Here is a 27,291-nt window from a genome sequence, read left to right on the forward strand (position 1 = left end):
CAAAATCAATAAGGTTAAACTTTATTGAATTAGGGTTAACACCTTTGGAGTACATTGTATAAATATATGCCATTGTGTACATGTTATCGTGGCATTGTATATACCTTCTCTAGCAGGGCAGGGGATGCTAATGTACTTCCTCTGTTATCAAGGTTCTGAAGCCACTCTCCTGGGTTTTTTGGATAAATAGCCTGGGTTTTAAACAGACTCAGTACCTTTTTCCTGACCAAAAAGGAGACAGTACCCCTGGTGCATGTGTAATGCCAAGAGACCCCAGTTGTTGGCAGGTTTGAACCAGGGACCTCTGGAGCTTAGTGCATGAGCCTCTACCGCAGGGGTAGGCAAGTTGATTTTCAGTGGCACTCACGCTGCCCGGGTCCTGGCCACTGGTCCAGGGGGCTCTGCATTTTAATTTAATTTTAAATGAAGCTTCTTAAACATTTTTAAAACCTTATTTACTTTATAATATATAACTAAACTATTGTTGTATGTAGACATAGAAAGAAACCTTCTAAAAACGTTAAAATGTATGACTGGCACGCAAAACCTTAAATTAGAGTGAATAAATGAAGACTCAGCGCACCACTTCTGAAAGGTTGCCGACCCCTGCTCTACCGCATGAGCTAAGAGCCAACTGGCTGTTAGCTAAGGCTGTAGAGCAGACTCATTTTCTCTCTCTAAGTGGTCTCGGTGCGACTAGATGGAACAGAACACCACACCCGGGAGATGTGTGGGTTACAGATGGAGGGCCCTAATTCTTAAAGAAGGGGTGGAAGGCCTACTGAGGCCCATAAGGCTGTGCTTGTTCTGAGCTGAAGCTGTGATGAATTTGTTGTGACAAGAAAACCCATAGTGTGAGGTAGGACTGCTCCTGACAGAGCCCCTATCAGAATTGGGTTGCTGTCTGGGAAGCTTATTAGCATGCATGTAGGTTATTTTACTGTTTAATAAGTTTTCTTTGTAGTGTTTTTACCTTAAAAATAAAATAGATTTGCATAAAAAGAATGGTGTGGTCACTTATCCCTGTTGACAAACTTTCTGTTATCAGTCTCTGAAGTGAAAGCAAGCAGGTGTGCTTGGCAGCCTGTCTCAGTAGAGTCAGGGAACTGTGCAGCCTGGAAATACCTGTCTCTCACTCCCTTCTGACCAGGGTATCAGCCCAAGAAAAGCAATGGCTAGGGCTCTGGAAGCTTGAGAGTGAGTGCCCTTGCCAGACCACTGTGGGGAAATACAGATGCAGTTGCCCTGACCTGTGACACAAGGTTGTGAATCACAAAGATTCGTGCAAGTGAAATTCCTTATTAATCATACTTGCCTTCTCTATATCTTCACACAGAAGATAAATACAAGAGTATCCTTCAGCCCAAGCAGCATTACTCAGCAATGGAAATCTCATCTTACCCTGTACCATATGATCATCTGGCACAGAGAATGGCCTTTCATTCAGTCTCATTCTCTTCAATCAGCCTTAAGGCAGTGGCATTTTTGTGCCTAAATCAATTTGTACCTTAAGTGTTACTTTCTGATGGAAGTAACAAAATTTATCCTCTGAGTTTAAATAAAAGTCCTAATTCACAAATTAAACTGAGCTCCACAACACACATACTCAAAGGATTCCCTTGATTCTTATGACAGATTGGTTGTTGCCTTATGTACTATTGACTACTGTTAAGCTAGTGTCCTGTAGTGTGCTTCATAGCTAGTGTGCTGTAAATTGTATGCATGCACACTTTTTCTCTCATTCTAAACTCTTATTTTAGTTTCAGTAGAAATGCCCTGAAATATAATTGTTTTATTCAACTTTTAGTTACAATTCTGTGAACTGGCTTGTTTTTTCTTATTAGCAGAGATGCCTAGGCAATTTCCAAAGCTGAACATTTCTGAGGTTGATGAGCAGGTACGGCTTCTAGCAGAGAAGGTATTTGCTAAAGTTCTCCAAGAAGAAGACAGCAAAGATGCCTTGTCACTATTCACTGTGCCTGAAGATTGTCCTATTGGGCAGAAAGAGGCTAAAGAGAGGGAACTGGAGAAGGAGTTGGCAGAACAGCATTCTGTGGAGACAGTTAAGAGGTTTGTTCAGTAGCCATTGTTTTCCTGGAAAAAAAATGTTTAAAGTGGGTTTTAGAATTACATATAGGAATACATCCCAAATGGCATGATACTCATCCATAATACTTGAACGCAGAAGCCAGCACAACCTGTGCTGTATGATTTAGAATGTGCTGCTTTATTGCACATATTCCTGGAAGTTGTAATACTGAATGCTTTGATATATACAAAGGGTCAAACTCTGGCAGCTGCTTTGCAACAAACACAGTGTCTTGAAAAGGTAAACGTATGTTGCAAGTTTTAGAGTTTACTTGCATTCAGAATGCGACGAACACAATGCACATCACCACCTCACAAACATATTGCTATTGGACCAGATCCTGAGAGGTGCTCTTCACCTGCAGTACTCTTTAAAATAAATTAGTGGGAAATTACAGGTTCTTAGCACCTGCTTGTTCTGATCCATTAAGGATGGGAATAATCTGCCCCCAGGTTGTTCAGAGAGACCATTTCAAGGTCAGGGAACATACACACATGAACAGGTGGCTTTCACACCCTTTGTAAAGCCCCTTTGTGGCTCCTGTTGCAGATGATCTGGGGAGTGTCCTAACAGAATTATGGAAGGATCCTGAGTTGGTGAGGTCATCCCCTGACATGTATTCCCAGTAATACCATAGGAATACACAAGTTCAACAAAACAGCACAGCTGGCGAGAGGCAAATACAAACTGAGATTCTTTCAGTGTAAATAAAATCAGCAACACACTTAAGGAAGCTGGGTGTGTTTTTTTTTTTTGAAAACATGATTTTCCGTCTCAATGTTGAGTTTTAACACATCTAAACATTTACAGCAGTCAGGTTCAATGTTTTTGTTTTAGCTCTATAAAAATAGATGACAGCAAATGCTTGATTTTTAATCACTGAAGGAGAAACTGAAGTGTCATGGGCTCAAATGGGTTATTATTAGGGTCCCCTTAACTCGGAGATAAAGGCCATATGAGATCTAATAATAGATTGCCATCTATTAAACAAACATGAAGTTCTAAAAATACACATTCATTTTATTTTCCTTTGAGAAAAAAAGATTACTACAAATACATTATAATAAAAAACAAAGTCCGTATTTAAGTAACAGGGAAGCAAGGTAGAAAAGTGATTTAATTCTGCTATCAACATGATGATATTTGCTGAGATATTTTGGAGGTGAAGCATGAAAGTTCAGTTAGTGGGCTTCAGCAGTTGACATGGTCATAAAAATAAATTAAAAAAAAAAACCCTCTACCTTGTCTTTCCATGCCTTCAAACAACCATTTGATAGAAGTTTTTCCACAAGAAAAAAAAAAAGTAACAGGATATTTAAACAAAACATATTTAATGCGGGAAAATGCCTTATAAAAATAGCTTCAATCAAGCTGTGTTTGTGTCTAAGTATTAGTACAGGCCTTATCCTGGTAAGTGGGATACTATATTTATACTGTTCACTTGTGGGGATGGGACTAGTAATCACCCTTGCCCTCAATGATTGAAGAACACTTATGGCCCAGTTCTGCCTACTAGTATAACTCCCACTGACTTCAATTCGTATTGAGTGACATTTTAAGAGGAGCTTCAGTATTGACTTCGGGGCGTGGGGGTTACACCTAAGTAAGTGAAGGTAGAATTTGGCTCTTGTATTATTTATACCACAAATTTGAGGAAGTGTTACAGAATTAATACAAATCCCCAGACATCAGTGTTTCTTCTGTTTAAGGGCTCTTATTGACACTGGATTGGAGAAGGAATCTTTAGAGGTTCTTGAAGTAGGTGCCAAGTTTTACCATTGGTCACTGTTACTAGGCAATGGTGGCTCTGTATTTGCATTACTATTCAAGTTTTCCTGTAAGGTCATTTTAAAGTTTTGGCACATTTTCTGTAAAATTATGAAGCGGGAGAAGTTTACAGCACGCAAGTCACAGGTAATTCATTATTTCAAGTATATTTTAAATGTTTAGAAAAATAAATTGCAAGTAAGCTTTATAAGGGAGATTTAATTTAGTGGTATACAAATATATCTTTTACAAGACTGATTGCTAATCAGAACATTATGCATAGCCAGTCAGTCAAACTTGTCTTAAGCAAGGGATCAGCAAACAGTTTGCCTGATGAGGTGGGCTTTACCTTTGTATTGGAAACCTCATGTGGTATTCTAAAGTGGCAATTTAAAACAGGGAGTTGATTTTGTTATACAAGTCTATTCCTGCTCTCTGAAGTAAAAGGCCAAATTCCCATTGAATATAAAGGGCATGATCCTGTTGAAGTCAATCAACTGAACGATTTTCCTCATATGGACAGAACATGCCTTTGCTACTTACAAAACACCAGAAACACACCTGTATTTTTAAATGAAACCATACCTGTCAACTTGATATGTTTCTAAACCCTGCAGCTGTCACCAAGAATCAGAAGCCGATGTAATAGCTTTTGATGGTATATAACCACTTATCTTACCCAATACACACCCACTCACATTCCTAGCTGCCATTTTATTAAGTTCTGGTGCAATAATGTTTTAAGAGTCAGAAATTTCTCAACTTCTGCTATATTAAGCACAGGTGTAGTGAACATATTTTCCACTCATTACAGTGACCTCACTCTCTCACTTGTAAGTGATGCTGCTGCAACAGCACAAAAAAAAAAAAAAAAAAAAAACTGCACACCAACTTCCAGTTATCTATTTTCTAAATAATCAGGGCTTATTGTGTGTGTTGTACATAAATTGCATGTAGCATGCTACAAGAGTCAGAAATATCACTGGACTAAACATTTCAAAGCTCATTTTTATAAACCAAAATTTTTGAATAATTTGAAGTCTATCATACTACAGAAAGCCTTCTAGAATGAAATACTTCTTTGCTATATAGACAGGTTTCTGATCTATAACTTTTGATACCATGAATTCCTAGGAAGAAAAGTTTCAAGATGATTCGGTCCCAGTCCTTGTCATTACAAATGCCAACCCAAGAGTGGAAGGCACCATCAGTCAGTTCACTTCCCTCTCCTGCAACTCCAGTTCTTCCAGGTCAGCCAGTCCAAGTGCCATTTACAGTTCCAGAGTTTCAGAGAGTTACAATCGGTGGGGATTACTGTGCTGGGGTAAGAAATCTGTCAATTTTTTCTTTTAGTATTCTGGGTGGGAAAGGGGGCAGCAGTGAGAATAAAGAGAGAGAGGACTTAGGCAGTGTGGAATGATTACCTATTATGGTCCTCCTGTTATACTTTGACATCTCACACTGAAGTCAATGGGGTTGTACAGGTGTGATGAGGCAGAATTTGCCCAGGTTATTTATGACTGTGTACATTAATTGGTAAGAAAAAAAAAATGTAAAATATAACAAGGCATTAAATATGTGCTTTAGCATACAGAGATGGGAGGAAGAATGCTCTTGTGCTTAAAGCACTAGATTTGGACTCAACTCTTGGTTTTAACTTCTGGCTTTTTCACCAACTTCTTCTGTGACCTTGGGCAAGGCACTTAAGACCTGGGTCTTAAGTTTCAGACATAGGTGCCTAAATCCCAGTTTTAGGGTCCCTTGGTAAATGGTGCATAAATACTTAGTGTCATTGGGCGAGAGAGAAAATGACTAGTCCAGTGGTTAAGGCATCAACTGCAGAGGTGGGAGACCCAGAGTCCAGTCCCACTGCTCCACTCACTCCTTATTTATACACAGTGGAAGAGTTTCAGGAGGAGAGATTTAGGAAGCCCCATATCAGAATATTCCATAGGCCCAGAGAGCACTCTCCTGAGAGGTGAGACACCACTTTCAAATCCTCTCTATTTCTGCCAGAGAGGGGGGAATTGAACCTGAGTCTCCCACATGAGTGCTCTAACCACTAGACTAAAAATTAGTAGGTGGGCAGCAGCACAACTTCCTCCCCCCATTTTGTGTAGAGTGAGGGCAGGTGCCTAACTCATTGCCACAGGAAATGACTTAGCCACTTGACTCCAGGTGGTGGGTTCCCATTCATGGATTGCTAGCAGAGCTAGGTGCCTCTCTCCAGCCTGGACTTAGACTCCTATCTCTGTCAGAGTGCCAGGGTTTAAGACACACTTCTGTCATAGGCATCTCCATTGGCTAGCTTAGACAGTTTCCCACATGATGTGCTGTCTTTTGTGAATCACATTCTGAGGCTCCTATCTCTCCCCATTCATTGAGGTTTTTAAAGTCAGGCTTGACAAAGCCCTGGCTGGGATGATTTAGTTGGGGATTGGTCCTGCTTTGAGCAGGGGGTTGGACTAGATGACCTGCTGAGGTCCCTTCCAACCCTGATATTCTATGATTGTATGGGGAGCCTAGCCCCCTAACTTGGCTTTATGCATCACAGTGCTGCTCCTGTGATTTTCTAGACACCTAGAAGTAGGCGCCACACTGCTGAGCATTGCAATGTCTAAGTCAATTTGTGGATCCAGGCCTTAGACCCAAATCCTATTAAGGCTTCCACTTCTGGAAATAAAAATCTTGTTATTGCCCAAGTGGGTTCAAATGAATGACAAACTGACTTTTAATAGATGCTCCTGTTTCTCTTCCATCAGTATTTATACAGCTTCTCTTTTCAGGTCACAGTTGATGATTACGAACAGGCTGCGAAGGGCCTGGTGAAAGCTCTGCTAATTCGAGAGAAGTATTGTCGCCTTGCTTACCATCGCTTTCCAAGAACAACATCACAGTATTTATGCACTATGCAAGATGAAAAATGGAAGATGGAAGATGAAGTATGTCCAGGTACAATAGGTTCCCTTCAACAACAAAAAAAAGACCATCATACTGTAGAAAACATTTGATTTCTGTGATTATTTCTATTTAGAATAAAAAGGCTACATTCTGTTTTCCAGTCTGAATAAGCAAACACTAGATAGGGACTCAAGCTGCAAAGTTCATTCTGAATTTAAATTTTCCTGAAGTTCAGGCAGGTTTGGATGTGGGATTTTGGTCTGGAATAACCTCTAATTTAAACAAACGCACGCCCCTAACAACACACTAGAATTCCAACATTAGGGTTGTGAAGGAGGCCAGTCCTTTGGACCTGATTTTATGGACCACATATTTATTTTACATCCCTGGAAATATGAGAGTATATTGTTAAATAGCCATAAACGTATGAGAGGCTTAGTCTTTGTTGTACCTAGCCACATCCTCAGCCATGAGCTTGGCTGGAAAAGAGATATTTAAATGGTTGTCCTCTCCTGTAGTGGCAGGGAGGAGGAAGTTTATATGTCCTCAAGTACAAGGTTTTATATTAAAAGGAAACTTTTCTGGGAAGAGTAGAAATATGCTTAATATTCAAGAGAAGATAGATGACATTTGTGAGAATTTCTAGGCTAGTTGATGAGACATCATGGCTGTCTAGATGCAAGAGAAATCTTATTTGAAAACAAGTTTCACATTGTTATTTCTAAGGTATTAGTAATTAAGTAAAAAGATTATTTTAGAGAGACATTGACAACTTAAATCACAAGCTTAAAATCAAGTATTTGAGTAAGTTGTATCCAGGTGGTTGTGAATTTGAATATCTATTTACTGTTGAGACACTTCTGGTATCAATTCACAGCACATATCGTCAGGTGCTGTAATTTCAGCAAAGAATGGCAAGGATGTGGTAACTTCCCTTTCTTACCTAGTCTGTTAAGCCAAGACTGAATGCATGATCTTGTTATCATTCAGACTACTTAGTATTAAGTCCAGACATGGTTTAATTGGTTTAGGTCAGCTATAGCTGAGGTTGCAATACACTGTATGCTAGTTACACACTAAGAGAGGGTATGATCTAATCACTAATTAGTGATGGGTAAGGCTAAGATTTTGTCATGGATATTTTTAGTAAAATCATGAACAGGTCATGGGCAAAACAGAAAAATTCATGGAAGCTGTGACCTGTCCCTAACTTTTACTAAAAATATCCCTGATAGAGTGGGGATCTGCCACGTATGGAGCATATTCATCACAGGGTGAAAGTTTACTGCACCTACTGTCCCTGAAAGAACTCAAATGTGAAGTTGCGGAACTATTAACTATGGTTTGTAACCTGTCCTTTAAATCGGCTTCTGTATCCAATGTCTGGAAGATAGTTAATTTAACACCAATATTTAAAAAGGGCTCTAGAGGTGATCATGGAAATTACAGACCGGTAAGTCTAACGTCAGTACCGGGCAAATTAATTGAAACAATAGTAAAGAATTAAATTGTCAGACACATAGAAGAACATAAATTGTTGGGCAAAAGTCAACATGGTTTCTGTAAAGGGAAATCATGTCTTACTAATCTCTTAGAGTTCTTTGAAGAGGTCAAACAAACATGTTGACAAGGGGAATCCAGTGGACATAGTGTACTTAGATTTCCGGAAAGTCTTTGACAAGGTTCTTCACCAAAGGCTCTTGCATGTATTAAGTTGTCATGGGATAAGAGGGAAGGTCCTTTCATGGATTGAGAACTGGTTAAAAGACAAGGAACAAAGGGTAGGAATAAATAATAAATTCTCAGAATGGAGAGGAGTAACAAGTGGTGTCCCCCAAGGGTCAGTCTTAGGACCAATCCTATTTAACTTATTCATAAATGATCTGGAGAAAGGGGTAAAAAAAGTGAGGTGGCAAAGTTTGCAGATGATACTAAACTGCTCAAGATAGTTAAGACCAAAGCAGACTGAAGAACTTCAAAAAGATCTCACAAAACTAAGTGATTGGGCAACAAAATGGCAAATGAAATTTAATGTGGATAAATGTAAAGTAATGCACATTGGAAGAAATAACCCCAACTATACATACAATATGATGGGGGCTAATTTAGCTACAACGAATCAGGAAAAAGATCTTGAAGTCATCGTGGATAGTTCTCTGAAGACGTCCACACAGTGTGTAGCGACGGTCAAAAAAGCAAACAGGATGTTAGGAATCATTAAAAAGGGGATAGAAAATAAGACGGAGAGTATCTTATTGCCCTTGTATAAATTAATGGTATGCCCACATCTTGAATACTGCGTACAGATGTGGTCTCCTCATCTCAAAGTTATACTGGCATTAGAAAAGGTTCAGAGAAGGGCAACTAAAATGATTAGGGGTTTGGAACGGATCCCATATGAGGAGAGATTAAAGAGGCTAGGACTTTTCAGCTTGGAAAAGAGGAGACTAAGGGGGGATATGATAGAGGTATATAAAATCATGAGTGATGTAGAGAAAGTAAATAAGGAAAAGTTATTTACTTGTTCCCATAATACAAGAACTAGGGATCACCAAATGAAATTAATAGGCAGCAGGTTTAAAACAAACAAAAGGAAGTTCTTCTTCACACAGCGCACAGTCAACTTGTGGAACTCCTTGCCTGAGGAGGTTGTGAAGGCTAGGACTATAACACATTTAAAAGAGAACTGGATAAATTCATGGAGGTTAAGTCAGTTAATGGATATTAGCCAGGATGGGTAAGGATTGGGGTCCCTAGCCTTTGTTTGTCGGAGGGTGGAGATGGATGGCAGGAGAGAGATCACTTGATCATTGCCTGTTGGGTTCACTCCCTCTGGGGCACCTGGCATTGGCCACTGTCAGTAGACAGGATACTGGGCTAGATGGACCTTTGGTCTGACCCAGTGCAGCCATTCTTATATTCTTATGCTCACTTATCTCACTGCACGACGTGATGCAGGAGCAGGGCCGGTGCTACCATTAAGGCAAACTAGGCGGTTGCCTAGGGCGCCAAGATTTGGGGATACCAAAAAGCGGTGCCCCCAATTTTTTTTTTTACAGCGTTCCAGGGCCGCTCCACTTCTCCCGCCTCCCAGGCTTGCAGTGCCAATCAGCTGTTTGGCGCCGCAAGCCTGGGAGGGAAGGAGAATTAGAGCGGGGGTGGCGTGCTCAGGGAGGAGGCGGAGCAGAGGTGAGCTGGGGTGGGGAGCTGACGCACGGCTGGGGGTGAGGGGCGCAAGATGGAAGTTTCGCCTAGGGTGCGAAACTTCCTTGCACCGGCCCTGTGCAGGAGGAGAGTGTATCCTATTCCTTTCTGACTGATGTATCAGTATTGGAACTGCTGATTCACTTGTGGTGAAACATGTCCAAAACCACTGTAACAAAAAGGTGGAATGGGACTAGTAGTCATGGAGAGGTAGTCAGTACTCAAAGATCTCAACTGTACTTTCATCCCCAATTTTTTTTTTTTAAACGTCTTCTGAAATTGTATTGAGCATAGGTATACCTTGAATTATAATATGGTGGTGGTAATGCTAATAGCTTGTAAATAGGGTCCTACCAGATTCACGGCCATGAAAAACGAAATGTGAAATCTGGTCTCCTCTATGAAATCTGGCTATTGTAAGGGGTTCATGTATTGCCACCTTTACTTCTGCACTGCCTTCAGAGCTGGATAGGCACCCAGCTGTGAAGGCAGTGCCGTTGCCAGCAGCAGGGCAGAAGTGAAGGTGGCATGTTAGGGGGGGGGGCTGTCATTTTGGGGGGATCTGGCTGGCCTTATGCATGGGTGACCAGCCGCCCAAGGTGTCATGGTTGGTGGCGGGGGAAGGAGGGGAGAATGCCGTGGTAGGGTCAGACAGCCAACCCAAGGCCTCTTTAACCCCGAGTGCTGGGCCCAGAGCCAGGGCGGGGCAGGGCTGGGGGCATCCCAGCTGGGGGCTCCTACCATGTGCCAGGCTCCAGCTGCAAGTCCTGGCTGGGCAAGGGAGCGATGTGACTTCCTCGTCCCCAGCACAAGTTGCTCCAGGTGCTGGGTCAGACCCACCTCCAGCAACCTCTCCTGGCTGCATGAAGCCCTGCAGCTGCAGGCTGGGAGTGCAGCTGTAAAGGCAGCACTGTGCTGTTGCTGGAGGCAGAAGTCAAGGTGGCATGGTATGGTATTGCCACCCTTACTTCTGTGCTGCTGCTGGCAGTGGTGCTGCCTTCAGAGCTGGTGCCTGGCCAGCACCTGCCACTCTATGGCTGCCCAGCTCTGAAGGCAGTGCTGCAGCCACCAGCAGGGCAGAAGTAATGGAGGCAATACCCCACTCCACAATAGTCTTGCGGACCCCCCCAGCCCAACCCCATGAAATTTCATACTTAAGTATCTGAATCTGTGAAATTTCAGATTTAAAAAATCCTAAAACTGTGAAATTTACCAAAATGGACCATGAATTTGGTAAGGCCCTACTTATTAAAATAAAATAAAATCAGAACTGCATTTAATTTTAATGAAGCTGGTCAGAAAAAGCCAACTGTGCTATGACTATAGGTCCTTTAGAGTAACTACCACATGCATTTAACTGATTTCAAATCCATCTTTCATCAATCTCTCTCTTTAGAGCAGAAACAATATTAATTTATTTCTGTAACTATTTTGCCTTTCAAAATGGGTTACTTCTGACATAATTCTGACATCAAGCTTATTTCACAGATTTCCATCCACCCCCAGGAAAACTAGAGAATCCTTACAACCTTGACGATGCTCCAGGCAATTTGGATTATATTGTCAAAATGCAAGGAGGCATTCTCTTTGTTTATGAGAACAAAGAAATGATGAAACTCAATGAGCCCCGGAGTCTACCATATCCTGATCTGGAGACCTACACACTTGACCTCAGCCATGTTCTTGCTCTGACTGCAGATGGTCCAATGTATGTATGTTTACTACCATGCTTTTCCAAAGAGCTGGTAATACAGATCAGCGGCAATTTCTTGTGAGACTGCTCACGTTCAAAGCATTTGCTTTACATCTGTTGAGTGTCTTACCATCCATGGGTGGGATATACAGTGAAAAATGCCTTACAATGAACAGAAAAAACGAAGAAGTGAAAGCAGTATCCCTCTAAAGGTGTGTCTTTAGCCTCTGGATGCTAGGCATAGTGAAGGGTGAACGAGTTTACATAAAACACATTTCAGGCCAAATCTGACTTGAACCTTTAGAAATGTGGGAACCAGAACTTTGCATGTCACCATTACTATATAATTGGATTATCAGCTTTCTTGTTGAATAATGAAGATTTGTGCATTTGATGTTAAAAAAATTAAATGCAGTAGTTAAGTCTTCAGTCAGGAGCACTTGAGCTCACATTAGCCTCACGGTGCCCCAATATTGGGAAAAGAGGGGCACTCCAGTGGATACTGCTCCCTAGAGTCTCAGATGTGGACTCTGAAACAGAGTAGTAGTCTGGGTTATCCTACCAAGCCATTTGCCTGCCTCACAACCACCACATGCCCTAGATCCTCTCCCTTTAAGGGAGGCCAAATCCTTCACAAGTGACAAGCTAGCCTAGCTTGAGAGTGAGTGAGATTTTCATGGAGTAAAAAATTAAAATAAGAGCAGTTCTAAACCCTTCCTTCTGGCAGGGTACATGTTGTCACTTTAAGCAAGCCAAAGAGAGAAACAGTCCAAACCCTTTCTTCAGGCTAAATTTTAGAGTTTCTGTTGAAACCCACATTTACCAGACTGAAAACAGGAACAAGCTCCCCAGAGCCTTTTCACTTCTTCAGACTAGGCTTTTCCACACTGACGCCCACCCCAGCCTGAACACAAACCAACCACAAGAAAGTCTTCCCAGTAACCAGCATAAACTTTCCCTTAGCCTAACTACACTAAACCATCTCTGCATTGCAGGCACCTGCCTTGCTGGCCCTTATCTCCATTCCAGGTTGGACTGCTGGCAGGATGACAAACTGCAGTTGGCTGAGTGCTGGCCATTAACCCTTGCCACCTTAAATCTCCTCACCTACGTTCCCGACTATCCCAGGCCTGACAGTGAGCAAACGTGTTCTGCTTAATGTCAAATTCACTCAGACATCATGGATTCACTGACTACAACACTATTCGATTTGTGTTCCATTGAGGAAAGACTTATAAGAGTAGCAAAAGAGAAGGTGTCATGGAGCAGAGAGGACCCCCCTGACAGTGAGGGGGTTAAGAAGGCTGACAGGCTCCTCCCTGGTAGGAAGGTTTTAAGAAAAGCTTGTGGACCTAGTTGGCCCTGCTCCACTACACTTGCAACAAACATGAGCTGTGGAGAGGGCAGATAAGAGAAGAGGACCTAGCCCACTTCAGACCTGCCAAGGGAAAAGAACAGAGCTCTAGTTCTTTTGGTGGGAGAGAAGCCTGGGTGCAGTCCTGAGATGGTGTTTGCTTGCCTGCTGGATCAGCTCTCCAGGAAGGGATGTACAGATCCTGGGAATGGATCTGTGGAAGCCCAGACTGGAAGCAGGGTCCCACAAAGTTTCAGTGCCCTGAAAGGGATAGGACTAAAGTGCTCTTTAGCTGCAGGGTCAAAGCCCCACTACCCTGACTTCAGAGACAGATACCTGCGGTGGGAGGGAGTTGTGCCCTGAAGGCCATAAGGGGGACTGTCCTGGCAATGGCGTTACAGAAGGGCTAGTTATTAAACAGACACACTTTAGAAATACCATAAATTAGGCTTGACAAATGGTGCAGAGAAAAAACATCGGGGTAAACAGAACAAGAAAAAAAGTGGAGTAGAGAGGGTGAAATTGAAGCAATTTGAGAGAGTGAAAAAACAGAAGATAAGACTCAAAAAGAAGCAAAAGACAGTGATAAAATACTGGTAAATACATATACCATCTATAAAGGCACCCAAAACTTAAATCACATTCACAGTAGATCATATCCTGAGGTATAACTATTCTGGTTGAAAATAACCTGTGTTTCCATGTTGTAATAGTTTTGTTTACAGCTTGCTTCCATTGTGTAAGAAGGTGGTTTGCTTGTGCGATGGTGATATTTAGCATCTGAGTGGTAGCATTTGTTAGGTAATACATTTTACTTTTTTGTACTACCCCGCCCCCCCAACAATCATGTACCAAACTGAAAGAACTAGAAATTCCACAGAGGTACAGTGATGAAATAAAATATTACAAGTTAAAAATAGCATGCAAAAAGGGGGTAAATCATGGCCAGATACATTCCTTCAATGTCCTTGTAGTTCTTGGCGATTACAAAAACAAAACAAAAAAAACTTCCCAGCACATTCTGTTAGTGTTTTATTAACTGGCTTCATATTTGGTATCAAATCAAATTTAGGGCTTAATTGGTAACCACAAAAATCAAGTTTCAGAGTGGTAGCCTTGTTAGTCTGTATCAGCAAAAAGAACAGGTACTTGTGGCACTGATATAATGATATCTAGCCATTTTCATCCATAGATCTCTGATAAATCGCATGTCTGGGACTTATTAAAATATGGATAAATCTAATGGCTGTTTCACTCAAAGTAATTTACACTCTTAAAACTTAAAATCTGAGTAGTTTGATCATAATTAAAACATCATCTCTCTTTTGCAGAAAAACATATTGCCACAAACGACTTAACTTTTTAGAATCGAAATTCAGTTTACATGAGATGCTAAATGAAATGTCTGAATTTAAAGAACTGAAGAGTAATCCCCACCGAGACTTTTATAACGTGAGAAAGGTAAGTGTGAAAGGGTTTATTAGCATGCTACAGTCTTTGTGCTGGAATTTTCAGTTGTCCCCCTTTAGTCTATGTCATTCACTACAACCTCTGTGTGAAATATAGATGGAATGAACAAGATGCTCTGTAAATACCACACACACACTAAACATTTAGATTACAGGCTAATATTCCAATATAGTATTTTTTTTAAACAAAGCTAAACACATTTTATTTATAAACGTAACCCTTCATTGATGGCCCATTGCAGCCTCAGCTCAGAAACCTTCTTGCCTTAGGGAAGTGACACACTCAAAACTCTGAAGGCCAAACTCTGGGCTCAATCCTCAACTTCACTGAGATTCCTCTTGGTGCAGTGAGTTCTGTGCCACCTTTCCACTGTCCTGATCCTGAGCTAACCAGGAGCTGAAACAGCTCTTGGTGCAACTTAGAGCAGCTAATAATCTGATGGAGTCATGTGCACTTTGTCCCAGTCCCTCCTGCTCATGGCACATTTGCTCTGCAGTACTCTGCCCCTAACATAGCCCTGTGTGGAAAGGATAGGCTGGGACATTGAACCAACTATGCTGGCTTTGCCCTCCAAAGAATTCCTTTGTGTCAGAGGGAATCCTTGGCTGCTCCTTTAGGACAGCTTCCCAGCTGCTTGACACAGCCTCAGTAGTGTAAAGCAGCCAGAACTGGGGCCAAGGATTGTGTCCTGTGTCCTCAGATGTGCATGTTGACCTCATGGATTTTAATGGGAGTCTTGTCATAATATGACCTGGAGGGTTTTATCTAATGAATTAAACAGAAGCTATATGGGCACATCCATGTACAGGATTTGGCCATAAAAATACTGCAAGAGGTTACTTCAATGCAGCCATTGAATATACACTTAAACTGAAAGGTAGTAAAAACAGGTTTCATTGTCATACCAGCTAACAATACTTGTTATCTTCTCGTTGTGGTTTTCTAAATGCTGTGACATCTGTCCTCTGGTCTAACTCCATGTTAGGTCACTAGGTTCATAACAGTTTAGTTTAGCATTTTCCCCCAGGTCCTACTTTGGTTCTGCCATAAGACATGGATGGATTTATTATAGATTAGGAACAAATTTAAGGCTTGAAATAAACTGAGTTTATTATCTGGTTGGAACAGACCATTTCACCAATCCCTCCCTTTGCAAGTCCAGACCTAGTTCTTATCTTCTCCACTGACAGATTGCACACACCCCATTCCTGTGTAGGACTGATAACGGCAAAAGAAAATGAGCCAGCCTGGGGGAAAAAAAACTGATACCAGTAACGTTGCTCAGTTTCATAATATATTTATTTCAGACTGTGCTACTGAAGTCCAAGTGTGGCTAGCGTAGTCAAGGCATACGAGGAAGGAAGGCATATTGAAATGCAGAGATGTGGTTTGGGACTTACAGTTGAATTCTCTTAAATGAATGATTGAGGAACTGTGCCTATAGCAAAGCATATCTTCCACTTCGTGTAATCAGGTGCATCAAAGACAAATGTGCTGTTCACAAGTATGTTTGAACAAGGGATCAGCAGTAAACAGAAATGGGGATGATCTTTGCCAGAGGCAAGGAAATCCACTCCTTTAAATTCAAAAAGATTGCCAGTTGTATTTTTAGACAGCCTGGATGTACTTACGGAATCGCCTGTTTACTGCTGAACAGTAAGAAAGTGTTATAGGTCTGTGCTAAGCAATAGAGTATCATTTTTCAAGTTCAGTACATATGCTCAGTAGTCAGCCTCAAATTTTATAAGTGGACTCTCCACTGCATTAGCCAAGACATCACTGAAAATATTGACGAGTACCAGATACAGGACATACCTCTGCAAGATCCCACCAGATACATCCTTCCAGTTTGACAGTGAACCATTGATAACTACTCTTTTAATATGAAACAGAGGGTCCTGTGGCACCTTTAAGACTAACAGATGTATTGGAGCATAAGCTTTCGTGGGTGAATACCCACATGCGTCTGACGAAGTGGGCATTCACCCACGAAAGCTTATGCTCCAATACATCTGTTAGTCTTAAAGGTGCTACAGGACCCTCTGTTGCTTTTTTACAGATCCAGACTAACACGGCTACCCCTCTGATCTCTTAATATGGTTTTTCAACCAATTATGCACCCCCCCCTTTATAGAAGTTTAATCTAGACCACATTTCCCTAATTTGTCTACAAGAATGTCATGTGGGACTATGTTAAAAGCCTTACTAAAATCAAGCTATCACAACTACAGCTTCCTTCCTATCCAATAGACTAGTAATGATAAGTCTCATGTTTACCCTTAATTCTACCTACTGAGTTTTGTTGCTTTGGTTGGGATTTGTTCACATGAGTAAATAAATCCCAACCAAAGCAGCAAAACTCAGTAGGTGGAATTAAGGGTAAACAACATTGTAACAGCTGGCTTTTCCCCTTCTCAGTAACAGAGGGAGCACTTCATCCCTCTTAAGTCTTCCGGTTCTGGGGTTAAATAATGTAAGCAAGTCCAACCAAGTTGTTAATCATGAACAATATTGCTATTAGTTACCAATCTTAAAAACATCTTTTTCATTCTAAAGTTAGCATATCAACTCGATACTTCTGGAGGGAGACACTAATACTAGTGGCTAGGGAAGAAAGTATAGCTTTACAAATGTTATACAAATCCTATTATGTGCTTTGCTAATGCACCTCAGACCTTATGTCCCAGAAACCTAATATTCTAGCACTGGCCTCATTTAAGCTGAGATTTTTCCATTATGTGGATGATATGAAAACACCATTTGAATTCAAGACTCTAGAGGTAATTCTGCAACCTGCTGCAGCCCTCTGAAGGAAGGCATAGGGATGTAGGGAAGACAAAGCAAATGATTATGGGAACTAGTAAAGGGACATGGAGACAGTCATATCTAGATTGCTAGTTTGATTGTGTCAAAGGTTAGCAGCGACCAGAAATTGGTGGGGTTTTTGTAGCTCCCAGCTTATCAGTGTACACCTCACTAAAGCTAAGACAGCCAACACCAATACTATGTATTGCTCGTCTGGGATTCCTCTTTTGGCCATCTCAGCAGAAAATCCAAGGACAGAGTTGACACAGAAGCTGAAGCAGCCCATAGAAGAATGTCTTTACTAATTAGGGTTGGTGCACAGCAGTGGGTTTGGGGAGAGGGGGAGCTTGCACTGCTGCTTCTGCTTGAGTCCTTAAGTCTCCATAGCTGCCAGTTTCTTATTTAGTAGTTATAAGGCTGTAGCACAGTTAACAGGTTAATTGACTAAGCCATATAAACCAGGTTTTATTTAATTCTATAACCCCCTGTGGATTGCAATTCCCATATACTCCATATACTATGTTTTTTGAGCTTAGTGTGGCATTCTTCTGTTTGTCTATTCACACTACACATTTCCCGTTGACAATCAGTTGGTGAATAAGGACCCAATCCTAGAAAGTGCTGACCATCCTCATCTCTCATTGGTCTCAATGGGAGTTGCAGATGCTACCACCTTGTGGGATCCTATCCTAAGGTCTGCTTTAGGTGAAGTTAATGTTGGATGTTCCATTGGCTTCACAGGAAGTAGGAGGAAGCTCTTACTAGGAAGGGTAGTAGTGTTTACAAGAGAAAGTGTATGTACCCAGAAAGCCAAGTAGTTTACAGCTGAGGGTTTCACTGGCTTAAGTATTGGAAAGACATATTACCATCAATAAGCTAATCAAGACACCTGACTATATTTATCATTAACTGTTCTAAATGTACAGCATCAACTTAACTCGGTGACAGTGTTGTTTTATATACAATATATGCACATAAGAATCTGTATAAACTTTGCCATGGGGTGCAGGCCGCCAGCATAGCCCTGTAGTATCATTGCACGCCTGGCCCCCTCATGTTCTTTCACTCAGTTACCCAGACTAAATTGGTTTAAGACATGTACCCACCGTGTGGGGTCAGGGATTTTTTTTTTTTTTTTTTTTAAAGTCTTTCTACCAAGTGTAACTCACTGTGTTAGTTGCCCCACTCTGGGTCCATGTAAGAGTTGCGGTCAGCTCTCTCTCTTACAAAACAGGAATTCCCAGCTCTCTTCCTGGAACAGGGTATACTTCAGTTAAACAGTCACTGTCTCTCCTCAAGGCAGCAACCCCAGCCCTCCTCAGAGAGCTGGGTAATTCAGGCAGTCATTAACTCTCTCCTTAACCCAGAAGTCCACCCCTCTCCTCCTTGAAGCAGGATTGTAATTTAGTCACCAGTAGGGCCTTAGCCAGCTTATTCTTAGGTGTCTCTTCCCTTCTGTTAGTCCTCAGGCTCAGAAGGTTTGTTTGACTGACTGACACAGACCTCTCCTACTGGTGTCTACCTGCTATGAGGGAGGAGGCAACATTTATGCTGGTCCCCTTTGCCCAGCTCATTCCCAGTTGGTTTGGTGAGAGGGTAGACTGCCTCACCATCTCAGCAAGGCCCCGGGCCCTTAAAGGCACTGTGATGGGATTTCCACCCAAGCACTGCTTATTCCCAGAGTTGCTTCCTCTCCGTCCTTATCCCCTACATCCTTATGTGTACATATATCATACCTTTCAAAATCTTAAAGAGCAATGCCAAATGATGGGGTGAGCTGACCATTAGGCCCTATTACCTTTAAGGGGGCAGACTGCCCCATCCCACACACTGCTTTTATTAATGACTTAGAAGGTGTTGAGACAGATTCAAGCCAAACAGTGTAGGAAAAAGCTTATTATGAAGAGAAAGAGTTAATCCCTTCATTTGTACCTTTTTGAAAATTCAGGAGTGGGGACAGTAGTATGGAAATCAGTGGAAGATGGCTGGCTAGTGAGGGGGATTGGGTGCGTAGTGTGTCAGCTGAGGAACATGCTTTGCTGAGGCAGGGGTAAAGGTGGGAGGGAAGAGAAGCAAGGGGAGGTGGAATGAGGCAAGTGGACATAGGAGGTTAGGTGTGAGGGGAGCAGGAGGATGTGGTATGCATGGAGACCCAGGCAGGATGATGATGATATACAACTGCAGCTGTCCTATCTGGTTGGTGGGAGGAACTATTATTTCATTCTCCCTGCTCGGATGGCAGAGGGTGGTCAAAAGGGTTCAGAGGCAGTCCTATGTCAAGAGGAGGAGAGGTGGCCTGTGGGGAAAACCTTCAATGCGAATTCAGTAGAGTTGGCTCTCTGACAGGAAGGGCTGCAGGGCAAATGGGAGTGCTGCAATTCTTTGATCAGTGGCACACTAGAATTGAAAGTTTAAAGGAAACATTTGGGGTGGTAGTGGGTTTGTTGGGTCAGACATTTAGTTCACATGAGGTGTAGTCCACGTTCAAACAGAAGCTTCCATAAGTCATTAGGGTTATTGGTTTATTTGAATAAAGTAGTGAGATTAAGAAGACCATGGGCTACATGCTCCTTCTCACAGAAGGAAACTCTGCAATGAGTTTTCTGACTCTCTTCACCAAAAGGAAAAGGTTTAGGAGATATCAAAGGAGACATGAGACAAGGTCTGAAGACAGAGCGCAAATGACAAGAAACAGATCCAATAAGGGTCAAATGGGAAAGGCTGGAAAACATATAGGAAGAAAAAGCCTCAGTCTTGTATTGAATCCCTCCCTGTCTCTATTGTCTGTATGTGATGTAATTAAGGTAGAATGTATAAGGTCTTTGGGGCAGGGACTTGTTAGATCGGTCTATAGAACCCTTAGCACACTTTGGGCACTGTATCAAGAACTCCTCAAAAAGGAGCCTAGTTTTGCAATTTTTGTACACACACACAGACCACTATCTGAGTGAAAATGGGCTTCTGTTTTTGAGCAATGATTTCTTTCATAATGGAAAAGTAAAGTACACAGTTACATTTTCATATGCTTATGGTAAAAATAGCTATTGTGATGAAATTTCAAATAAAGCCAAGTTTGTGGAGCAGGGAGGATGGGTTGATCATACAGCTCTACAAAACAATTTATGCTGCATTCAAAGACAAACTCTTGCACAATTCCAGTCAAAATCATATATGAGGACATATTTACTCAGGTTTCTGTTTTTAGCTGGTTTATCCAAGTTGATTTTCATCTTCAGACTTTGAATTGTCAGTGTGCATAAATGTGTGCTAATAAATTATGCAGTACAGTATATGGATCACTTTTCCAAGTACATTCCAGAAGCTCAGGACTGCATTATACTCAAATAAATGTTGTTGTGTTAGTTTGCCACACTCATGGAGGTCAAAATTTATTGGGTATATTTCAGGGAGGTAGCCAGAGAATCTGGAGTTGTCTGGCAGAAATAGTGACAGAGGTGCCAGGAAAGTGATCACACTACTGGGTAATGAATAGATTTAAAAAATGAGTGGAGTCATGTTTCCCTGGGAATAAGCTTCCTGATCTTAGCTCAGATATGGTGGCATCTGTGGCAGAGTAGTGAGAACACCTTAGAGGCGTTACATGATCCTCTTGAATCACCCATGTATTGTTGAGAGAAAACAATTGTTTCTGAGTAGAGTGACTTTAAAGACGCTTCAATTGCTAATCGGTCACGATCTTTGACAGCAAGTAAAAAAGCTTCCAATCTTTTCCTTCAATAAAGGTGTGTTCATTTTTGGGTTGAAAAGGAGGGAATGGTTATCTACAAGGTTTATGAATTACAAGAGGTTGAGTCCCCTCTTGTTCTACAGCATCTGGGAGTTGCATTCTACACTCTACTCAGGTTTGCTAAAGGTTGGATTTTATATTTATTAACAGTTTTCCCTGGAAGTTAGGTCACATACTGTATCTATTAACTGTACCTGAGGCACTCAGTGAATCAGCCAAACCAACTAGTTTCTAATATTTCATTGGTCAAGAGAATATTGACAGTGAACATGGTGCCTATGTCCAGAATCAAAATCTTTCAACACCCTGAGCATCTGTAAGGGCTGGTCTACACTATGAATTTATGTCCCTGAGAGAAATAGTTATGCTGAGCTGACGTAGACAGTGCTTCCCACAGAAAGCGCAGCAAAGGTTGAGACTGTGTAGACCAGGGGTCAGCAACCTTTCAGAAGTGGTGTGCCGAGTCTTCATTTATTCACTCTGATTTAAGGTTTCTCCTGCCAGTAATACATTTTAACATTTTTAGAAGGTCTCTTTCTGTAAGTCTATAATATATAACTAAACTATTGTGTGTAAAGTAAATAAGGTTTTTAAAATGTTTAAGAAGCTTCATTTAAAATTAAATCAAATTGCAGAGCCACCCGGACTGGTGGCCAGGACCCAGGCAGTATGAGTGCCACTGAGAATCAGCTCGTGTGCCGCCTTTGGCATGCATGCCATACGTTGCCTACCCCTGGTAAAGACCTTACCTGCTGATTGTAGGGTCCCTGGGCTAGAACCTGGAGTAGCGGATGGGAAGTGGCATAGGATTGTTAGAGATATGAGGCTGATAGCTGGTCCACAGAGACTGTGATACCCCAGAAGCAGGGTGGAGGGGGCGACTATATAGTGGCCTAGCCAGAGGGCTGAATCATAGAGAGTATCCGGAGTCCTGGAGAGTGAGAGGGCCTGCCGGCCCACTGAGCAACAGAAGGGGGTACTATACAGCATGAGAGCTGATCTCCAGACCTAGCCACAAGGGGGTGTCCTAGGGGTGAGTGAACCCCAACAAGGCTCTGATTACAATACATCTCTTCTGCCATCCTTCCAGCATGAGCCATGGTGCGCACGCACACACACACTCTCTGGCCTGCCCACAGGCAGTCTGCAAATGCAGATATTGTATTTGCATAAACACACACTCAGCTTGTACATGAAGATGTGGAGAGTTTTCATGTACAAATGGATGTGCCAGGAAATAATAGGGCAACTAAAGAAGCCGGATGGCAATTGGCCCTAAATGTGCCATGTACTGATCAATATTGAACAAGGTGGTTACTTTATAGGGGTAATTGAGGGGATGTAGCATACAGCAGAAAGTTAGTTCTTATTCAGAGAGGTCTAGAATATACAGCTAAATGCACAGTAAATACCCCTGTATTTAAAGCAGTAAAAATAGCTTTGTTGCTTACATCATTATGCTTGTCAGAGTATAAACATAGACACTCAACAGCTCTCCACTTAACTTAGGGCATATCTACACTTAAAATGCTATAGTGGCACAGCTACTGCTGAGCCACTACAGTTCTCCAGCCCAGACATTACCTATGCTGACTGAAGAGGTGATAGCTAGGTATGTTTACCTTCCATGGGTTCATTCCCACAACTCCTCTGGGTAAACCTCTTCTGCCACAGACCAGATCCTATGGCTTTTGCTGCCTCATGGATTTCTTCCTATTCACCTCCCTGTGCCCAGAGGACAACTGGATCCTCTCTTTGCAACTGCCTTCTACAGTCAATCTCATGGCTTTATAGAAGCCCAGCCTGCTCCTGACCAGCTGGGCTTCATCTTCAATTAGTGCTTATCAGTCAAGCCTGACTCCCTCGCAGCTGGGGTGAAGGTGGTGTGGAAGAACACTTCCTCACAAGCCCCCAGGGGAAATTTGAATTGAATCAACCAGAATTTCTCATGCAGGTTCACACCAAGTGCTACTCTGGAACAGCAACTATGCCACTTCATTAATGGGGTGCAGCTCTGCTGGCAGGTTCAATAGAGCTCTGACCCCATTACTACTCCACCCCTTTCAAGTACTTACAGCAGCACTTCTCTTTCAAAGGAGACTGTGGCCAATTCCTGCCCAGGGAAACAAGGGGAGGGGGCAATTTGGGGAACACTCCTGATTCCCTTCCCTCTTCTGTGCTCCCTTGTACAGTTATGCACAAGTGAGCCCTAAGTGCAAGGGGAGTGGGTCATTGTGTGTACAAGTTGGATGCACCCCCATGTATTGCACATGGAGTTGAAGAAGAAAGCTGAAAAATAAAGTCCCCAGTTGTTACTTTGAATATGTTACGTTACATGTTGCAAAGTAGTCTTCATAGCAGGCACAGTAGCAGTATGATCTCCTGGACAGAAGAATGTAAAGCTCCCTATGATTCCTGGGGTGCTGCAGGAGAGGAGTGTCAGAAAGCTCAGGAAATCAAAATGTTTTCGGATCCCAGTATGCTTCACCTCCTACTGAATAATTTGTATTGTGTGAAAGGTATAAATGGCAGGGACATTAACTGCGTGTCTGTTATAGCAATTGCTACTACTAGTTGCATACTTATTTGCACAGTTTTTGAATGGACTGTCATTTTGCCTAATATTCCTGATGAAGAGTAAAATAGATGGCCTTCCTGCAAGTTTACTTCTGAGCTAATTTTATTGCTGGTTTATTTTCCTTCTGAACAGAAAACCCCCAAATGGATTATTTTATGTCTATCGGTAAAGCTCTTGGGTCTGATTGTCAGAAATGCTGAGCACCCGATGCTCCAATGGAAGTGAGATGTGGCTGCTTAGCATCTCTGGAAAGCAAACCCTTTGAGTGTATTTGTTTCTGTAACCAAAACGAAGACATTCTGAAACTTCTAGGCAGAATTAGGGTCTCAAAATGCAAGGGGCATTCCCTGAAGCAAGCTCTGTGGCCCTCTGTATTTTCTCTCATTGCAAGAGGAGGTTAAAGAAGCTCTACAGTCTAGCCCTGCAGTTAGGCCAGCATCACTGCATTATAGTGAAACTTGGAAAACTACTGAGTACTTCTGAATAAAGTGCTTGGCTTGTGTGTTTTCTCTCCAATGGCCTCAGCTATTTGTGTGTCGAAGAGGCATATCAGAGCTACTGTTTGTTTGCCACATAATAGCAAACAGCTAAGGACCATAAGTCTCTTCAAGTCAGAAGAAATCCACAACCACCCTAGTAGTCTGCTCAAAGACATCAGTGATTCATAAATGAATCCAATAATATGGTGGTATATAAATTACAAAATGGGTCCTCAAAAGGTAAAGCCATTTTCTTAATATCAGTTACCGGTCAAATCCTATCTCATACCAAGCTCTGCTGTGACTGTGAAGATCCCTGACAACAGTAGAACTGTCGTTCCACTGTATGGAGGGAAGGGATCGCCCAAGTGAAGCACACAACAGAGTTTGGAATGGTGCGGGAGAGGAACAGATGAGGAAAGAGGACACGCGCAACTACACAGATCCAGCAGCTATTCTACAACACAGTGAAGGATTACAGCATTGTACTGGCAGCAGTATGCCTGAGGCCTTGGCTACACTTACCCGGTAGTTCGGCGGCGAGCGATCGAACTTCTGGGTTCGACTTATCGCGTCTAGTCCGGACGCGATAAGTCGAACCCGGAAGTGCTCGCCGTCGACTGCGGTACTCCAGCTCGGCGAGAGGAGTACTGCGGAGTCGACGGGGGAGCCTGCCTGCCGAGTGTGGACCAAAGTAAGTTCGAACTAAGGTACTTCGAACTTCAGCTACGTTATTCACGTAGCTGAAGTTCCGTACCTTAGTTCGAATTAGGGGGTTAGTGTAGACCTGGCCTGAGACTGCACAGAATGCCTGTGAAGCAGCAGTGCTCCCACTTTGCAGCGTGAGGGGAAGGATTCTATTTAGCCCTGGAAAGAGATCATCCATGTACAACCCTGTTACTCAACTTCTCTTCCATTGGGGATGGGGGGCAGGATGTTGTCCTAAGAGTTCCAGGTTTTTTATCATCTCTCTTTGGTTTAATCTATCAGTGGTTTTTATGTTCTAGTTTAAAATTGTGGAAAAATAGGATACCCTTAAAAAAATATTCACTGAGCACTATGTTAATTTAATGTAACCCTTCCCCCTCTCCCTCACCCCTTGGGACCCAGGAGCTGAAACATTTTGAGGGATGTAATATTCCATGCCATCTGATTCCTAAAGAGAAATATTGTGTGACATTTTTATAATTCTGTATGACACACAGGTACTTGGATAGATAAAGGGCATGTGCTATCTGCTAAACAAGAGTAATCTGTTTTTTTATTTCAGGTTGATACTCATATCCATGCTGCTGCCTGCATGAATCAGAAACATTTGCTGAAGTTTATTAAGCGCACTTACAAAACAGAGTTAAATCGGATTGTTGCAGAGAAAGAAGGCAAGAAGATGAGTTTAAAGCAAGTGTTTGAGAGCCTTCACATGGATCCTTATGACCTCACTGTAGACTCTTTAGATGTCCATGCTGTAAGTCTATTCCCTCAACAAATAAAATAGAGAAAAATCAGCTCTCTATGAGTGCAAACTGCTTGGGGAGAAGGGAAGGGAAGGGAAAGAGTTTTTTGCTGCATCCATTGAATGATATTTAAAAAAAAAATACACCCAGTGCTTAAATTATTTGTCACTATATTGTAAACAAGGATTTAACTTAGGCTGTTTCTTTCCTAACAGTTTTGTGACTAGAAAACAATCTTAGTAGAAAACAAATATATTAATTTGATTTATAACATGGTTAGGTATTTCCTAACCACTAGTATTTGGATACCTATACTGAGATTTTTTTTCCTCCAGGGTCGCCAAACATTTCATCGGTTCGATAAATTTAACTCCAAGTACAATCCAGTTGGTGCCAGTGAGCTAAGGGACTTGTACCTGAAAACTGAAAACTACCTTGGTGGTGAATACTTTGCTCGTATGGTCAAGGTAAATAAGATTTGTACCAGGGATATAATTTCAGAAAAATTCTGGAGGAGAGAGAGGAAGTTTTGTAAGCATATAGAAACCTAAAAGGCGATTACATATCCTGCAAGGTCTGTGTGTGTGTGGTGTGTGTGAGAGGGAGAAAGACATAATGGAGCATATATACCTATGAAAAGTTGGGGGGGATGGGGATTGCCTACCTTGCCCCATAAGTGATGCCCCTTATTTGTATCTCTCCAGCTGTAATGGCACAGTATTTTGTAGAAGTAATTTACAGTATGTACAGTGGTTCGGAGATTTCCAAAGGCTTCAGGCCACTGTACCAAGTTACCAGACTGAGACCTCTGCTGAGCCAATCACTGCCTGCTGTTTCCTGTATAATTGTACATGCTCTAACTTGCAAGGGAGCTTGGGCTTTTCCAAGCCTCCCCAATCTTGTGCAGTTACAAATTAATGGGAAGCAACCAGTGGTAGAACATTGTGGTTCAGGACATGATAGGGAGCCTTCAGCACTAGAAATTAAAGACTGAGAAGCTAGGAATGGTATATATACACAATTGCTGCAAAAGTCCTCTTGCAACAAAATAGTGTGGAGGAGAGGCCACCTGCATATGCATTACTCAGTTTCTTTCCACACCTACACAGGTGTTTGACTAAAACTAATAGCATAACTTTTTCAGGAGGCAATTGACATACATATTCTGGGCCTGATTCTCCATTGTCCTGCACACCGTGTAGTCATTTACAACAGTGTAAAGGGGGTGCAAAATGCTATCATTCGGATTACATGCAGGATATAGTGGTGTAAGTGACTCCACAAGGCACAGGGAAGGCCCTCTGAAGCCAGAGGTTGCATTTAAATCCACACTGTTTTAAAGATTTCAAAGTTAGCCACTAAATGACATTCCTTCCTGCATGCTAACTGGGATAGTTTAGCAGGAATGACAAGAGATTCCTTTTATGTTTAACAGTTGCCAGACTCAGATCAGTTGCATTCCATTGTAGAGCAGGTCTGAGAAAAAAAGTGTGGTAGACAAAAACAACACTAACTGTGCATGGTATGTTGTGTCCTTACATAAGCAAACATTAATGAGTTGTTCTCCAATAGGAAGTAGCTCGTGAGCTAGAAGAAAATAAATACCAGTATATGGAACCTCGGTTATCCATTTATGGGCGGTCTCCAGATGAATGGCAGAATTTGGCAATATGGTTCATTGAACACAAAGTTTATTCACCCAACATACGCTGGATAATTCAGGTTCCCAGAATTTAGTAAGTAAGCAGG

At 42.0% G+C, this 27,291-nt stretch overlaps 1 protein-coding gene and 1 long non-coding RNA gene across 11 annotated transcripts in view; one reads left to right on the plus strand and one right to left on the minus strand.

Moving 5' to 3' along the window:
* Positions 1-25,359, minus strand: LOC122174546 (uncharacterized). The gene is made up of 2 exons (XR_010600966.1): positions 18,453-25,359; positions 1-2,094 (listed from the first exon to the last, which is right to left on the minus strand). It is a non-coding gene; the product is annotated as an uncharacterized LOC122174546 (long non-coding RNA).
* Positions 1-27,291, plus strand: part of AMPD3 (adenosine monophosphate deaminase 3) — a 51,468-nt gene that overhangs the window by 9,208 nt on the left and 14,969 nt on the right. For 6 of the 10 annotated variants that reach the window (XR_006176552.2, XR_006176551.2, XM_005291686.4 and 3 more), the window contains exons 2-9: positions 1,845-2,070; positions 4,991-5,180; positions 6,643-6,808; positions 11,450-11,669; positions 14,340-14,469; positions 25,359-25,553; positions 25,878-26,009; positions 27,115-27,278. Coding sequence is in view for 7 of the 10 variants with exons in the window: in XM_005291686.4 (XP_005291743.2) it covers positions 1,845-2,070; positions 4,991-5,180; positions 6,643-6,808; positions 11,450-11,669; positions 14,340-14,469; positions 25,359-25,553; positions 25,878-26,009; positions 27,115-27,278 (1,423 nt within the window). In the remaining 3 variants the exon portion in view is untranslated. Of the gene's footprint in view, positions 1-1,844; positions 2,071-3,798; positions 4,004-4,990; positions 5,181-6,642; positions 6,809-11,449; positions 11,670-14,339; positions 14,470-25,358; positions 25,554-25,877; positions 26,010-27,114; positions 27,279-27,291 lie in introns of those variants that run through there. The other 4 variants (XR_010600964.1, XM_005291687.4, XM_065594807.1 and 1 more) reach the window with 3 other exon arrangements.

Source organism: Chrysemys picta, chromosome 4 (assembly GCF_011386835.1).
Source record: "Chrysemys picta bellii isolate R12L10 chromosome 4, ASM1138683v2, whole genome shotgun sequence".
In the NCBI taxonomy this organism is placed as follows: Eukaryota; Metazoa; Chordata; order Testudines; family Emydidae; genus Chrysemys; species Chrysemys picta.